This window comes from Anas acuta, chromosome 1 (genome assembly GCF_963932015.1).
Source record: "Anas acuta chromosome 1, bAnaAcu1.1, whole genome shotgun sequence".
Taxonomy (NCBI): domain Eukaryota; kingdom Metazoa; phylum Chordata; class Aves; order Anseriformes; family Anatidae; genus Anas; species Anas acuta.
In genome coordinates, this window is record NC_088979.1 from 112,632,442 (window position 1) to 112,648,720 (window position 16,279).

The following is a 16,279-nucleotide window of genomic DNA, read 5'->3' on the forward strand; positions in this document are numbered from 1 at the left end:
TCGTGCATTAATACCTTCAAGTACATGACTGCACAGGAAAGGCTTCTTTCCTTCCAATACTTTTGGGATATTATTGCCTTTTTTTTTTTGGTAACTTAAAAAAACCTTAAATGTCTACAAAAACACCAAACAACTCAGTTAGTTACTACAGAATAATTTAACATTGTTATTTCCAAAGTTGGACTTCTTTACTTTTTGCTACTTGAAAAACAAAACAGAATTCTACAAATAAAATGTAATCTAATTATTATATATTAAGAAATAAGTATTAAGACTATTTCCTATAAAATGAAAGATTAAAAATCTTATTACTGATATAAGAAGTCTCAAACCAGGAAAAAAAAAGTTTCTCTTTCACCTGTCATCTGGCGCTTGCAATATTGAAGCTTTGAAAATGATTTCCCCCCTATCGAAGTCAGCTCTATATGGCACATAGCTGACATAAAATTAATTGATACTAAAATCCTCCACAGACAACAGACGTACTTGAACTGACAATAGTGTAGCTTTTTGGTTACAAATAATACATAATGCAATCAAATTGCAATTAGACTTTATGCAAAGATTGAAAAAAAAAAAAAAAAACAAACACAGATGTCCAACTCTTGAAAATGTAGGAAAAATGAAGTGGTTAAAGTAAGTGATATCATCTTCAAAATTAAATATTCATAACACAGTTCATGCTAAAAGTTATTTTATGTGCTGAAGAAAAGATGTTATCCATGACCTCACAGAGACAGCAATTTAGAACATTGCAAAGAAAGAGCACATCAAACAGAATTAAAAAATAATGGGGGTCAAATGCTAAAACAGCTGATCCCACTAACCAAAACTCAATATTATCTGCACGAGCAAAGATTAGAAGAGTAATGCACTACTGTCCATCTAGACATCACACTTCCAACAGCCTCCATGCAATCCAAGAGGCATAAGGTGCTAATTAAGGTTAAGTAGCTTTAAAAACATTCAACACAAAATGATTTCTAATCCACCCATTTGGGCTCTACTTCTCTACCACTATGCAAAATATTTATTACAAGCATTCCACCAGAAGGAAACCGTCATGACAATTCTAAGTTTCAAAATATGTTCAGGCACTTTGTTGGTTACTTCAAGCAAAATATGTTAAACTTAACTCTAAAATCAACAAAAAAAAAAGTTAATGCAATCTTGAAACTTGCTACTGACCCTCTTCAGCTGCTGCTGTAATTGTTCCCTCATGGACTCAGGGCAATTATCAAGCTGCGTCTTCTGCTCGGAGTAAAGCTCCTGAAGCCTCTCTAGTTTTTCCCTCTCAGCATCAAGTTTTAATTTTTCCTGAAGCATGAACCAGAAAATAAACAGAATTACCTTCAAACTCAAGCAGGTGTTAGTGACTATGACAGTGCGAGGCAAAAACTTAATGAACAGTTGAAGCACATAGGTCACAGACAGAAACCACTTGTTAGTTGAAATGCAATGATGGGATTGCAAAATAAACAAAATAAAACATTAATCATTTTAGTAGGGTAATTAATTCTCTCCCTTGTCACTGTGCTTTGTTCCCTTGTCTGGATGATGCCTTTAATGCCCACCACTTACATGCGTGTCTCACCTAATGAGAAAAAACGTGGAAATGGTATCCATGTTAGTCAGGTAACTGATGAAGGAGAGAGAAAACAGTGTTTTTTAGAAAGCAAAATGGATGGAAAGTGACTGTAGTCTGGCAGTGAGGGGAAAACGGATTTTCTCAGGAGAATGAAGTAAATGCTTATGTGCTTCTAGACAGATAAGTACCCTTAGCAAGCGATGAAAACACAGAATGAGACAGAGATTTGTGATTTGATAACTAGTCCAGGAAATCCTGTTGCAGCAGAAATATGAAATGATTTAACAAATAGATTCATTGGCTTCAGGATACAGGAACTGTAAACTGCTCTCTGGGGTCAAAGGGGATGCTCTACCAGAGACTCCTCATTCTCTTGTAACTAGCTCAGCTTTCTACTCATTCCACTACAGCACCACCACTCAAAGCACTGCTTATCACCAACAAAAACCTTTACCTTTTAAAGCTTTAATAAAACACCACTTGTTTTGCGTTCAGCATTGCTCTGAAGACTGGCTGCAGATCACTTAACACTGCCTTGTAGACTACTATTTGTTGATGGACCCAAATTTGGGTACCAATACATCAGCGTACAGAGAATTCTTTCAGTACCTTTTACTTGCATGTGCACTGGCCAGCACAGCAAATGCATTTCCCTCAACTGAGCAATCAATAACCTGAAAAACCAGCATGCCTGATACGCCATAAAAACTGAAGGGATCGAATAAGTCTCTGGAGCCTCACTCCCTACTACCTGCCCTAGAGTCACACTGTACAGCTCCTTTTATCTGTTGTTTTTTTGTTTTGTTTTGTTCTGTAGTTAGGCATCTCTTCTCAGATGGTCTCTAACTCTCCTCAATAATCTGAAGTTCAGTGCCAGCCCAAATATTCCAGCTTTGTCTTCTGGATGCTCCAAGAAAGTTGAATTCTGCCACGGCACTTAGTCATTAGTCCTCTTCCCAGTCCCAACCACTAAAGTCAAATGCATGGCTCAGCAGGTGCTATACAATCAGCCTAGCAGCACCCATATGGCATATGCCATAGAAAATAAAATTATTTTAGCCTGCAGAACTTGCCATTTCAAACTGTGGGATGGTCTTTTCCCAAGATCTTCTCTTTGCTGTTCTTGACAAGGTTCTCAGACTCTTATGCATGGTGGAGACACAATAACAAACTTACATTAGCTTCCTGCTTTATAGTTAGATCCCTAAATCTGAGTGGGATTGGTATATGGGATTTCCTTTTCCCAGTATTTAAAAAAACAACAACAGCAGGAAACATTCACAGTCAGTCCCAATGTGATCTAAATTCCCTACTCTGCTGTTTTCATTTACATGTGCAGCTTCTCAGCCCATATAATTAGATAAACAGAATGCTGAACACAACAGTTGGTTGGGTTTTGTTCTTAAGCCTGTAAAAATGAGCAACTAAGCCAGCATATTCAATTACCTGCCCTTCCTGTGCTAGCTTCTTGCAGCAGCAGGGCTCAGAAATACAGAGGATGACACACATGCAAGCTGCACAGCGAGGGAGAAGCATGCAACTCTTGGGATGCCACCTCTAGACCTCTGTCCCCAAGGAACCCCATTTGCTGAATCATCCTTACTGCCAGCACAGAAGGGAATTATGAATAAATCAGTAGTTCCCCTCCTCACAAACTCTCCTGTTCATTTAATGTTCAGCCTACAGTCTGCCACATTGCTAGGCAGGCGTAAAGGGGAAGACAGAAACAAACCAAAAGCCCCAAGGACCACTGTGACCTTAGCTACGGTATAGTTCCTCTGAAGCTATTAATAACTCCCCAAATGCCTATGTGCTGCAACAAACACACTCATTCATTAACAAGCAAGTCAACCCTTGAGTGTGAAGAGACATCATCAGCCAGAATAAAACTCGCTGAGAACCATGCCAGAGATACTATTACTTCCCTCAAGAAACTAGGAATGTATTCCTTTGAGATTGAAAGCGATACTCATCTGTCCTATTTATAGCATAGGAAGTACTCACATCGCAACAAACTGGCTCCCTCGAAATGTGCAGTCTTACAGGAAATATCACTTTCAGCAGCGAGAGGCATTATACGTTTTGCAGCTGTGGAGTTCAGATCACCAACATCTCTCATTTTGCCTTGGTGAAGCTCATTTAATTCACAAAAATAATTTGGTAAAGAAATTAATAATCAGATTAATATATACATTTTTTAAAGAATCCTTCTATAAATGGATCCAGGTGAGCTCTGTCAGAAGGGAAGCAGTGTTTAAGCGTTTAAGGTAGGTGCAGGGCCCAGCTGCAGGCCCAGGGCTGGCAGTGCATGCTGTTTGCTCAACAGGAGGGGCACAGTGTGAGGAGAGCCCATGTGCTCCACCAGCACATCCTCACCTTAACCACCTGGGCTCAAGCTCTCAAAGGTTTTACTACAGATAACTGCCTCCCAATGTCCACTCCAGAGCCACACAATCTGTAGTCTGAATTCTTGAGGCCCTGCTTCCACAGAAGGGAGGTAGAGCTCAGTAAAGCACAATACCTGGTCTTAGTCTGCACTATGTGCTATCTGTAGATGCAGGTTACATGAACTTGGGGTCAGCCAGGACAGACAGCAGGACTGGATGGTGTTTTTGTGATGCTGGGGCACAGCTTGGATCAGTTTTGAGGGATACCTGGATACCACGAAGGACAGCAGCAGAAAGAAGTGAGGTATAATCCCCCAAAAGCAGAGACAGGATGGCAACAGAGCTCCCACGATATGAATACAGACCCTAAGTGATTAACATGGGCCACAACAGGAATTCAACCTTTAGATCTGGTAGAACTGATTTTAGGGGAAAATAAAGAGAGAGCAAAGAACATATATCCAGTACACATAAAACATCTCATAGATAACGAGGACACAGAGGAGATAGGATGAAAGCACTTAAAGACTCATAGCCACTAAAGAATCATAGCCACTACAAAAATGGAAGCAAAAGAACAGAAAGAGACAAATCGCTTCAGTGCTATTGCCTGTGGTTAAGGATGCCCTATGTCTGATCAACACTGCTACTTAAAACCCCAGCAGGTCCCCATGCTCCTTCTGCAACTGAGTCTCACTTTTCAATCTGTCACACATCCCATTCTGCTACTGCAGGCAGGCTAAAATTGTAGAGCAGTATGTGTCTGCATGCCCATGTGCCTTCTGAACCAACCCTCTCGCCTGAGCTGGTAGGCTCTGCAGAAACCAGACAGAGCAGATGTGGATGGAGCTGAGAAAATTTCTCCAAAATCCAGAAGAAAGTGTAAAAACAAAGCAAGAAACCCAACATTTTTACCAACTCACTTCAAAATGGATTGTATGGCTGGGTGAATAGGGCTCATTCTACAGCCTTCAAGAAAAAAAAACAAAAACCTCCCATCAAAAAACAAAATCAAAAAAACATGGTACGTATTATTTTCTGAGAGGAACAGAAACTGCAAAGAAATGCCTTTACACCCAGCAGGCTGTTCTACTATGAAATGTTCCAGCCTGAAGTAGTCCAGAATCTTCCTCAGTCCAACTCACCTCCAACTCATCATGTTTTAAGGTAGCAAGATCTCACGACCCACCCCAAGCTTCACACATGCATTCTGTCTCTCAGACTGGAAAAAGCTAGTCTCAGAGCTTTCTCAGAAGTAAGGAGAAACATATGCAGCTCTTTGTTCTGAAAAGCTTCTCCATATCATCCTCATGTTTTCACCTCTAGCCAAACTTTGTTCTTATACACTCCAGAAGAACATTCCTCCCTACTTTGCCAAAACCTACAGCAAAGAGAAGGACCACAAATGCTACAAGTGGAGGAGGAAAGAATACAGAAATAATTCCTTTCCAATTGAAGCAGTATCATGATACAAAGTTTGTCAATTCAATAAAACATTTTGGAGAAGAAGCAGCAGAAGACCAAGAAAATTTGACCTTATCAACTCAGTGATAAAACCAGTCTAACTATTGCCATGGATTTGTAAGAAAATACTCCACTCCCTAACAGAAAGCAGGCTTGGAAACCTTATCTTCTCTTCAGTGGTTACTCACTGAAAGGGGCAAACTGTGTGTTTGGGGAAAGTGTTAAATTTGAGGTCTACCAACTCTTTACGTACTGCAAATTGAAATCATTTCCAATGCTATGGCTGATAAAAATCAGACCACATACATCTCTGATTAAAAAAATACTATTGCAATGAAACAGATCCTCCTGTACACAACCTGCACACATGCTCCTATATTTTTAGACTATTCTTTCCTGCATTCTTTGGTCTCTTTCAGAAAAGATGTATAGAAATTGTCACGACTTGGCTATTTGTCAATAAACCCCCATGAGCATTGTGAAAGAAGCCTTTAAAGGAACAAAAAATGTATGTCAGGCATATAAAAAGAAGCATAATATGATGGAAGAAGGTTATTTCACAATAGTTCTTTTTACTGTACAATGAGTAACTAATTTATTACATACAGACGCCATCAGTGTTACGATGTATGAGAGATCTCAATGGTTTTGTTCCACAGCAAGTACAAAGCTAGTGTTTAAAAGCATTTTACATCAGAGCAAGGCATGCCTCTGCTTGAAATCAACAGTCAAAACAGTAGCACACATGAACTTGATCTTAAGACAATTCAAGGCTTTTTCTGAATTTCTAAGCTCATCCTCTGACTGTTGCAATGTGTTGTCTTATTGAAGAGATGAGGACGTAAAATAAAACCTCTGACTTTAGAGTATTGCTCCTTTACAACCATAGATGAGGAGGAAATAATCATCCAAACCAGAAGAAAAAAAAATTGAATTGAGAAAATTAAAATCCTGTATATACACATAGGTAATTACAAGAGAATTTCCTCATGACTGAATTTAAAAGGAGCTTGGCAAACCAGATTTCTCTCCTAGATTCTTTGTCACTATCTTCTTCCTCATTAGTGTCTCCTCTACAGGATATTTTTATGTGAATACCCAGAGGATGCCTGAATATTCTTCAGAATATTTAATCTTATATATCTCAGTTTAAGAACATCAATAATCACAATGTTATTGGTGTAATATTATTAATAATCAATAACGTTATAGGCAAGGTAACTCATCCACTTCAGAAGCTTGCTTACATCCAGCTAAACCAGAATCTGACCAGGAAGGATTTAAAACGCTATGCTATGGTTCATAAATTTGTCAGATTCATCAGAATAAAAGACAACAGCAAGAATTCTGAATCCAAAAGAGAAAGGATTCACGACAGATCGCCAGAATCTTTAACTTTCATTTCTGGTAAATCCCCTCATATGGTTTATCAGACAGCTGTTTTTTCCCCTGGTTTCATTCATGCATGTCTTCGCAGTACTACATGTAGTTCAGCAAAGAGGCTGAGTTTCTAACACTTTTGGCGTCTCTGGGACATTCTGCTAATGACTGAAAAATATTTCCACAAAAGCATGCAGACAAAATTTAATGTATTCCAAACAAAGATGAGTTATCCACTGCTGACTGCTCCTGATTTTTGCCCTTGGAAAGGGAAAGGAAAACCCAGTGTGATAGAAGTGTTCCAGAGAATCCATCTCCACCATGACATAAGGCAAAGGTCCTCCGGAAGAAGAAGAATAACCTCCCTCTCCTAAAACACAGTCTAAACCTAGATAATTGTTTGAAACTCTCTGCCAAAACTGCCGGTTAACTATGATTACCTCCCACAGCACTTCTGCTGTATTCATTAATCATTTTCAGCTATCCCTCTTTATTCATTTATCCATTCCTTCTGACTGCTGTGTTATTTTCCAGCTTTGAGACATCAGGCACAGCAAATCAATAAGTAACCTTCTCCACATATGCTAGACTTTTAGCTAGACTTGGCTGAATTGTTTTAAAACTATTCAGACTAAGAAAGTGCTGTATGGAGAAAAAAAAAAAAAAGTACTTTGCAATACTGGGTAACGTCAAGTTGTATAAACTTAATTTTCTCTGACTTCCTTATAGACAAATGTCAATTCTGAACAAAGTCTCATGAGCAAAGAGTCAACATGAGAAGAGCCGACATGAGGAAGTTGTGACTGGGAACAGCACCTCAGCCCCGCCGTGCTATTTAATCCAGGAACCACAGCATCATTATGGTAGCCCTGCAGTACAGTGGCATGACATCACAAGATGCCCGGTTGGGATGGAAGGCTGACAGGCTCATCTGTTTATTTGTTTCTGAGGATTGACGAGCTCCATTCTCTCCAAAGCAGGCAGAACTCAAAGAAGTTTTGTCAATATCTGTAGCAAATCTCCTACCCGGAGAGCTTCAAGGTACATGCGGGAAATTGTGTTACTACTAACTTATCAGGATTGTTCCTGGGTATCTGCAGCCTGCAGTTAATAGTCCAAATGCTGCTATTCAGACACACAGTTGGTCGTCGTCTGTGGGCAATGCCAAATACATTGGACTGGGCAGTTTAAAAAGAAATACAGAAAGAAAAAGAAAAAGAAAAGTGAGGCAAAACCACATCTTCCTGCATACACTAACACAATTTCCAGCACCACTGGAACAAAAGACAGCAGAGAGTACAGGCCTTGTCTAACAGTGATCCTGTTCCCAAGCACTGGGAGCAGCTATCCCAGCCAGGACAAGTGAGTCCCACCAGCACTTGCATCTGGCACAAACACACCGTAGCCAGAATTACACTAAACCCTGTACTGGTACTGAAAGGCTCTGTTGTCTTCTTTGCAAAATGGCAACTGCTCATAGCTCTTCTTTTCCAAAACCTAAGTAAATAGACGCTAATTGCTTTGTTCCTTAAATGTGTGGTGGCACACTCACAAAAGCAAGGGCAAGGCTCTGAACTCACCCCAGGGAGTGCACTACATCATCTTCCTCACCGACTCATCCATTCTTCATCACCATACGCCATGCATTCAGGCAAGGCTGAACACAGGCCTTGAATAAGATGAAAATACATATAATATACAAACACATTCGCATAGATGTTGGGACACAAAGACATTGTACCACAGCAAAGAGCTTAGTGGCACAGCCAGGAACTAAAATCCAAAGTCTCTTTGCCTTCTGTCTTCAAGTACATTTTCCAACTGATGCTCTTGCCTTGAAAGCACTGTCCCTGTTATCACACTTCTTTTTGAACTATGACTTTAAGTGCAAAGATTGTAAAAATTTTGTGTTCTCATCTAAATGACTTGTGAACAAAGCATAAAAATAGGCACAGACTCGGGTAGAAAGTTAATACAAAAGATACCACCCGCAGTCTACTTCAAATACCTAACATGGCCCTGCACCTACTTTGTATTTTATGATCTCTCTTTTTAAGAATTTCACAAGTTTTTCAAACAGGTGCATCAGTAAGGATTAAATACAAGCAAGCAAGGGTTTCCTGTCAAACAGGTGCTGAGATCCGTGGCAAATTCCAGGAGATACTCAAGTCACTCCAGAGACAAGTGCCATCATGCACAGCAGTAATGCCACAGCATCGCTTCGTGAATGAAATCAACTATTTATTTCACCTCAAGAAGGAACCATGCAGCATATTCAGATGCCATTCCCTTACCCTAACAAAAACGTCCATCCAAGTGGATGGACACAAGAACTTCTTTCCAGGATAGACCACACACTGAAACCACTGGTATTATGCAGGGTGAAATATTCAAGCAACTACAAGAAACTGTGAGCACTGGACACACTGGAGCACTTGATCTTCCAAAAAACAATGCAGAAGTAATACCAGAAGGATGACAACTACCAGCCTGAAACTGAGCCTTAATTCTGTTAAGGAGTTCATAAGTTTCAAATTATTTCAGCAAAAAGTTCCAACACTTCACTTCTGCCTGAGCACTACTTCCCTGGAAGAGTTTGGTCCTGCACTGCTAACAAACAAGATTTTTCCTGTCTTGGATCAGATCTGCAGGGGCTGCAACCTTCAACATACAGACACAGAAATCAAACTTCTAAAAAACAATGCTGTCTAAAGTTAGCCAGGATTTTTGTTGAGTGACATGATGAGTGCCATCTGTTTTGCTGGCTGACACTGTTTCTCCATAACATTTCAGCTGTCACTTTAAGGTACTTTATATAAGACTTTCTTGTTTTTAAGTTTTCACTTTTATGTAACACATTCAGATGTCTTCCAGAACAAAGCCTGTACTCTCATAAGGCTAGTTTATTTTTACAAAGATACTTAGAGCATTAACTGAGCCATGGCTCTAAGTCTAATGCAAACACTTGCATCTGTTTGTTGTTTTTTCTTTTTTTTTTTTTTTTAAAGAACACAGGAGAAAAGACTACTAAAATATATTAACTGATCTGACCAGTGGTGCGCATCATACTTTGTCAATTCTCTCCCTCTATATATATTTCTTTTAAATAACCCAAGTGCTTTTTCTAGGCTGCTTCCCATGTTTTAGTTCAATTGAAAATTTAAACTAGACATTTTAATCTTCAGATTGTTACACAGCAGTGCAAACATGTTATCTGCTCCAGCACGTGATTGCATGGAAATGTACACAGTCTATAGGATTTATAATAATTTCCATGACTTTTGTTGAACTTGAAGTCTATTAGAGAACAACTACAAAAGATCTCCTGAATTTCTGGATATGGTATTTGTTACCACCGAGACCAAACAAAACTTACTCTGCAAAAGGATGCTGCTATATATGCTTTCACCACCCTACCTGCTGTTAGCAACTTTAAATTCCTCTTCACAACAAAAAGCAAGTATGAAGCATACAGACAGTTTAAAGCGTGACCACAGGCATCACTGAAAGCTGAAGAACTGGAGACTACATGCAAACAAGGAAAGGTGCAGGCAGTAAAGTCCGTGAAAGTTTAAGCTTAAATTGGATGTGTACTGTCAATTTGCAGAGCAAAGAGGTGGGAGCACCTTTCTCCTCATCACACAGAGCTTTCATGAGCGCAGCTGCAAAACAGCATTCAGGCTCATGACAAGGCAGATGTGAATTGAAGACAACAAACTCAGGATAAAACAATGCAAGCTGTAAGGCTTGAGTTAAACAGGAAGAGTGAGAGAGCTAAAAACGTGCAGCTTGTCTAAACAAGAGCAAATAATTGAGAGTTTCAGATATTTCTGGAAAGCTTAAAAAAAGGGGGAGAGACTAGCTACAGTACTTCCATAAGTGACAGGCTTAAATTATGAGGTAGAGGATGAAATTTAAAAAGGAAACATTACTGGCTTGTAGTCCTGAAAAAAAAAAAAAAAAAAATTAAAATCCTGACCTTGAGATATTATTGGCTGTGGTAAATCCCCTGTGAAGAAAGGAACTGCTGGCCTGGATCGCCAGCAGAGAGCGTGCTGGAGGAGACAAACCCTCTCTGGTTTGAGGGGGACAGGTTCATCTCACAGGCCACTTTTCTTTCTGTGCTTAACTTGTACTGTGGTGCTATTTTGCAAATATATCTGCATATTTGAGAGCAATTAAGTATGTGACTGTATAGGACAACTACATAAGTCCTTTCACTTAATCCCAGTTCTACATTCCCGTATTTTACAGTAATAAAACTGTTAGTTGACAAACCATATAAACCCATACACTTTCTTTAAAACAATATATTTTACAAATGTCTTATGCATCAATCTGTATAATATTAGCTAAAGCCATCTTCTGAAACGATGGCCCCTTTTTTCTTACTGCTCCACTGCTGAGAAAGGATTAATTAAAAAATAAAATAAAAATATGTAACCTACAATGGAAGGCTGAAGTACAGGTCAGTTCACAGAATCACAGAATTGAAGGGGTTGGAAGGGGCCTCAAAAGATCATCGTGTCCAATCCCACTGCCAAAGCAGGTTCTTTAGTGCAGGCTGCCCAGGTAGGCATCCAGATGGGCCTTGAAAATCTCCAGAGAAGGAGACTCCACAATCTCCCTGGGCAGTTAATATTGTTCTTTCAAACAAAAGATAAACCAAGTCCAAGCCCTATCTGGATTCTTTATCAATCAAAAATACCTTCAGAGTAGGTCAGGTCTTTTCACTTAAGCATACTTCATTTTGCTTGTCAAGTATCTCTTGGAAAACAAGACTATTTCTTTCTTTCATAATTATCAAAAACATTTACTTAGAGACACTACTTTATAAAACAACCTCCATCAATATGTTAATAACATAAATGCATTCTGAAAATTAAGAGGAACAGAGCACACAGTCAGCTAAGATAACTTCATTACCTTTGTCTTTTCACCAATAACATTTCTCTCCAGCTCAGCTATTTTTCTGTTTAGATGATCCAATATTTCCTTCTCTTTCAGAAGCTCTGTTGTTTCAGATTTCTGTTCCCCATCCAAAAGGGCACATTCCATATCCAACTAGGAATACAAAACATTTTTCAGAAGCTGTCCAAACTAAGAAGAAATCTTGATACACATTATTTTCTGGGGGAAGGGGAGTGAGTTGTTGATCATTTACAACAGAGAAATATTTTTAAAAGGAGAAAAAGAAAACAGTTTTACTCCCACAAAGTTAAAAAGAGATCACAAAACTGAGAAAAAGTAAAACTGCAACATAAAACATTGCAAAATAAAGTCCAAACCAACTTTAGCTTGAAGATTCTTTTTTGAAGTTTTTTTTTGTTTGTTTTCTAACTCTTCTGCTCTGTGCTTCCTCCTGTTATGATACTATACCAAGTATCTGTGCCCAGGCTCTGTAGGAAACCCTTTTCGAACAGCTGTTTCTTTCCTGTTGCTGATAATTGGAATAAGCACAACCCAAATGCCTGACCAGCTTAGTCTGTAACTGTGAGATTCCAGAAGTCAAGAGACTGCCACATAACCTTGCCACCATAAAGACAAGGAGGTTTAATAGGAAGTTATCTCACTTCCTTTCTCTTTAAAGGGTCACATGAGATACCACTATAAAACACCCAAGTGACACAAGGTATTTAGATCAATTGAGTGACCATTCAGCAAGCAAGATTGTTCTAATTCCACTTAGGAGTATAATGGTTACAGCTGGGAAAGGCTAATCTGAGCATGACAATCATCCCCCTGCTAGAGAAAAACAACCTTCACAGTAGGAGACTACCATGTCTGTGATTGTGCCTTACTCTGGCGAAGAAGCACAGAATACAAAGACTATGTACGTGTATGTGTACTTACCAATCCTATCTGTGGTATGTGGGCATACCTAAGAAGCAAGACATTTAAAACCAAAACATGTCTCATACCTCTCTCGAGGATTCATCCATCTGGTCATTTAAATCTTTGATCTTCTGTTCAAGTTCTTCCAAGTTATTTAGTATTACTATGCGCTCCTCCTCCAGACGAGTGAGCTCCTGCCCTCTTTGCTCATCGCTCATGCATTCTGGTATCTGCAGTTGCACATTACAAGAGGTTTATCAGAAAGAAGTTGAACACCGTGTTTCCTTCCCTCTTTCATATTGTAGTCATTTTAGACAAGTACTGTGTTGCTGGTTTTGAACCTGTTAGTTATTTCCTATCTACTATATTGCTACCTCTATATTTAGAAGGTGTAGAAGATAAATAAACATGACACTTTACATCCAAGCTCTGGAAGTAAATACTGTACTGAGCAGAAAATACTATTCATGCTATATGAATTATTAATATTTAACATTTGAGAACTCTTTACATGCTGTGCTATTTAGCTTGTAAAAATCTGATTTATCTCTTAAAAGAGATAGATGAGGATACTTTTTATGTAGATGGCGGCTGTTCATGCAATAAAAGCCAGGATGTAAAATAGGACATTTCTGTAGCCAACCATCAAAAGGGGCAGCTTCTGTGAAACAGGGATAAAACTCAGTCCTATGCTTAGCCATCAGGAGTCAGTACCCTTTAACATGGCTCTTTTCATTGCCATTAACTTACTAGATAACTGTGCCAATAATTAAAAAACATAATTAAGAAAAATATCAGTGATCTCATTAGAGCAGCAAAGGCTAGATCAAAGAGTATTGAGTTTCCAAAGTATTCTTCATGTTCACCTGACCCCAGGGGCTCGTGATCAAATTACTTTTGTAAGGCTGCTCGCTCATTGTCTCCAGCCTGAATTAGAAGCGGGCTGTGTTCAGGGCTTTGCATTAACCACTGGACCACACAGCTTTGCTCTAAAGAGGCTCAGGTCAGCTACTGAATGTCTATTCTGAGAGCAGGCACGGCCAAATTATCGTGGACAAATCTGATCTCAGTACTTTAAAACAATGAGCTGTGTACCATTAACACAGTTGCTCTTTTACTGCTTTGCTCAGGACTTAGCAGGGCACCCTTTACAATGAAGGAATGGCATTCCTTGATTAGCAGCAGTAATCCTAGCAGGAAAGCCTCTTTTTGTCCGGTATCCTGCTCGGATAATGCTGACATAACATCTTCAATTTCAACCTCCTAATAAGGATTTAAAATAGCCTCTGACTTGTTGGAAGAAAGAAACAAATGGGAAAAAAATGCAAGACCACAGGAACTTGTAAATGAAATGTTTCACCACCTTTCAAACATGGAAAGACCTGGTAAGACCAAATAAAACCTTAATGCTATGTTTCTGTTTAACGTAACTTCAAATTTGGATGACAGATTTCCAAAGAGATACCCCTGTATAAGATTAAATGTATTTCTATCATGCTTCTCTATTCTTTTAAACATACTCGCTTCTATGGACTAAGCTATGTGTAGAAGTTAAGCGGAAATGAAATACAATTCATGTAAGGCATGTAAAAGGGGAGAGACAAAAAATACTTTAAAGGCATGACAATGTTAAACAGAAACCTGCTTTTATGTCTCCCGTTGGCCTCACTAAGCTCTTCACTCTAATTATTGGAAATACTTATCAAGCACATGAGCACACTGCCTTTCCCCAGAAATGGCTGCACTGCTCATCTGGCACAAGAGAGCCCGTGCACTGACCCAGAAGGGACCCTGGAAGCTGCTGCTGCTGCTCTCCCAGCTGAAGCAGAATGCTAGGAACACCGTTAGCTCAATTTCTGAAGGACAACTCCCCTTCGTGAATGAAACAGCAAGATGGAGAGAGGGAAGAAACTGCATCATAGCAAGCCTAGGAGCTGCGTTCATTCCTTCGTGTGCCAGGAGGCAAGCTGCCACTGCACGCCTCATGAGAGGCAGCAGCTGATTTGACAAGCAGCTTGGGTCCAGCCCAGGGAGAGTCAACAGGAGAGCAAAATCAGCTCAGGCAAATCCTCTTCACCTCCTCTGTAGCTATTCTGGTTTCCAAAAGAGAAAATACCCTCTTACAGGAAACAGGAGCCTCAGTCTAGGAGAGTATGGCAGCACTTACCTTATTTCCTCTGTCTCAGCACAGCTCTAAGCAGAACTCCTGAAACCTTGCTTATTTAAGTAGCCTTAAATTGTTCAGACAAGTCATTCTTTCTTCCAAAATGCTAAAGTGCCCCCGAATCCTACATCCCTCAGAAAAATACTTCTAGTACCATCAGCTTTCACAGGAAATGAAACAATCAGTCACTGGGTGCTAAGCTCTAAGAGCTCTGAGATAAATTCTTCTGCCTAAACCATCCCAACTGTGATCCCTGCTGTGAAAACCAACTTCCAGAGGAGGAGGATTTCAAGCCATCTACCTGAGGCTGTACTATTTCTTCCTACCCAGCATTACCTTTGGTGTGATACTTAGGTATGAAGATTCAGTGGAATCCTTCAGGAAGCCAGGAGCAGCTAAAGGAGGAGGCTTCATGTTTTCGTTGAAGTGCTCATCAGCTCTCAGCCCTCGGGAGGAAAGGAAAGACGTGGTGCTGCGACTGTGGTTACTTGGTTCCGAGAAATCTGAATCACTTGCAGATGATTTCAAGTGGTTTCTAAACCTCGTTTCCAGATTCATCTGCGAATCTTCAAACACAGAGTCCTCATCTGATAGCTGAAGCTTTTCAAGTTCTTTGTTAATTTTCTGAACATCGGCAACCGTCGTAGTTGCAGTGGGGTCACTGTCAGATTTGGAGTATTCTGCACACAAATTGAGGATTGTCTCCAGCCGCTGGCGTTCCTAGTTCAAGGAAAGATAACAGCACTAAGCTTCTTGTGTGAGCTAAAGTAAAGATGAAGTTAAACAATATGCTGCTTATTTTTAGAGTGACAGATTAAAGTCATCCAATTCCACGTACACCTTTAACGTTCAGAGAGAGTAAACAGATCTACGCATATAAATTACAGTGTAGGACAAAGAATCAACATGGAAAAAAAAAATAAGAAAATAAAAGTGCATTTAACATAACTGAGTATCTATTTATATTAAGACACCTGCTTCTCTTTCAAATGTAGAAAAATAAGATTAATATTGTACATTCTGGTTGCTGTAACCATACCTGATTCGCATGTATGTGTCCAGCAAACTTCACCTATTATTCTGTTTCATACTTATGCTATGTGCCTGTCACGCTGCAAAATATTGCAGATTTTCCACAAATTCATTAATTCCTGACCTTTTTGGATTCTCTGTTATGTTAACATTGATTTCCCCTTTTGTGAGAGAATTATTCCACGATTTGAAACATGCCGTTTTAGGAGCATGAACAGAAACATGAGGCATCACATCTAAAATACAACCAATGTCCAACGCACAGAACTGGGGGGGAATCTTTATTTACCAGTTCCCCCAAACTCCAAACAGATTCACATTTCGAACTTGACAATCGGCATAGCTATGCCAGTTTGACCTGACACACTTCAAGTTGCTATAAACATAAATTCCTGGAAGGCTTCTAGATCTCTAGGATACTTTCTGAAA

At 39.5% G+C, this 16,279-nt stretch overlaps 1 protein-coding gene across 10 annotated transcripts in view; it reads right to left on the bottom strand.

Annotated features, from left to right (window-relative positions):
- The window catches only part of PHLDB2 (pleckstrin homology like domain family B member 2), a 111,541-nt gene that overhangs the window by 27,557 nt on the left and 67,705 nt on the right, over positions 1 to 16,279 (bottom strand). For 8 of the 10 annotated variants that reach the window (XM_068693422.1, XM_068693424.1, XM_068693452.1 and 5 more), the window contains 4 exons: positions 15,155 to 15,538; positions 12,741 to 12,884; positions 11,746 to 11,883; positions 1,189 to 1,317 (listed from right to left, as the gene is read on the bottom strand). In XM_068693422.1, the coding sequence (XP_068549523.1) occupies positions 1,189 to 1,317; positions 11,746 to 11,883; positions 12,741 to 12,884; positions 15,155 to 15,538 (795 nt within the window). The remainder of the gene's footprint in view (positions 1 to 1,188; positions 1,318 to 11,745; positions 11,884 to 12,740; positions 12,885 to 15,154; positions 15,539 to 16,279) is intronic. The other 2 variants (XM_068693480.1, XM_068693461.1) reach the window with 1 other exon arrangement.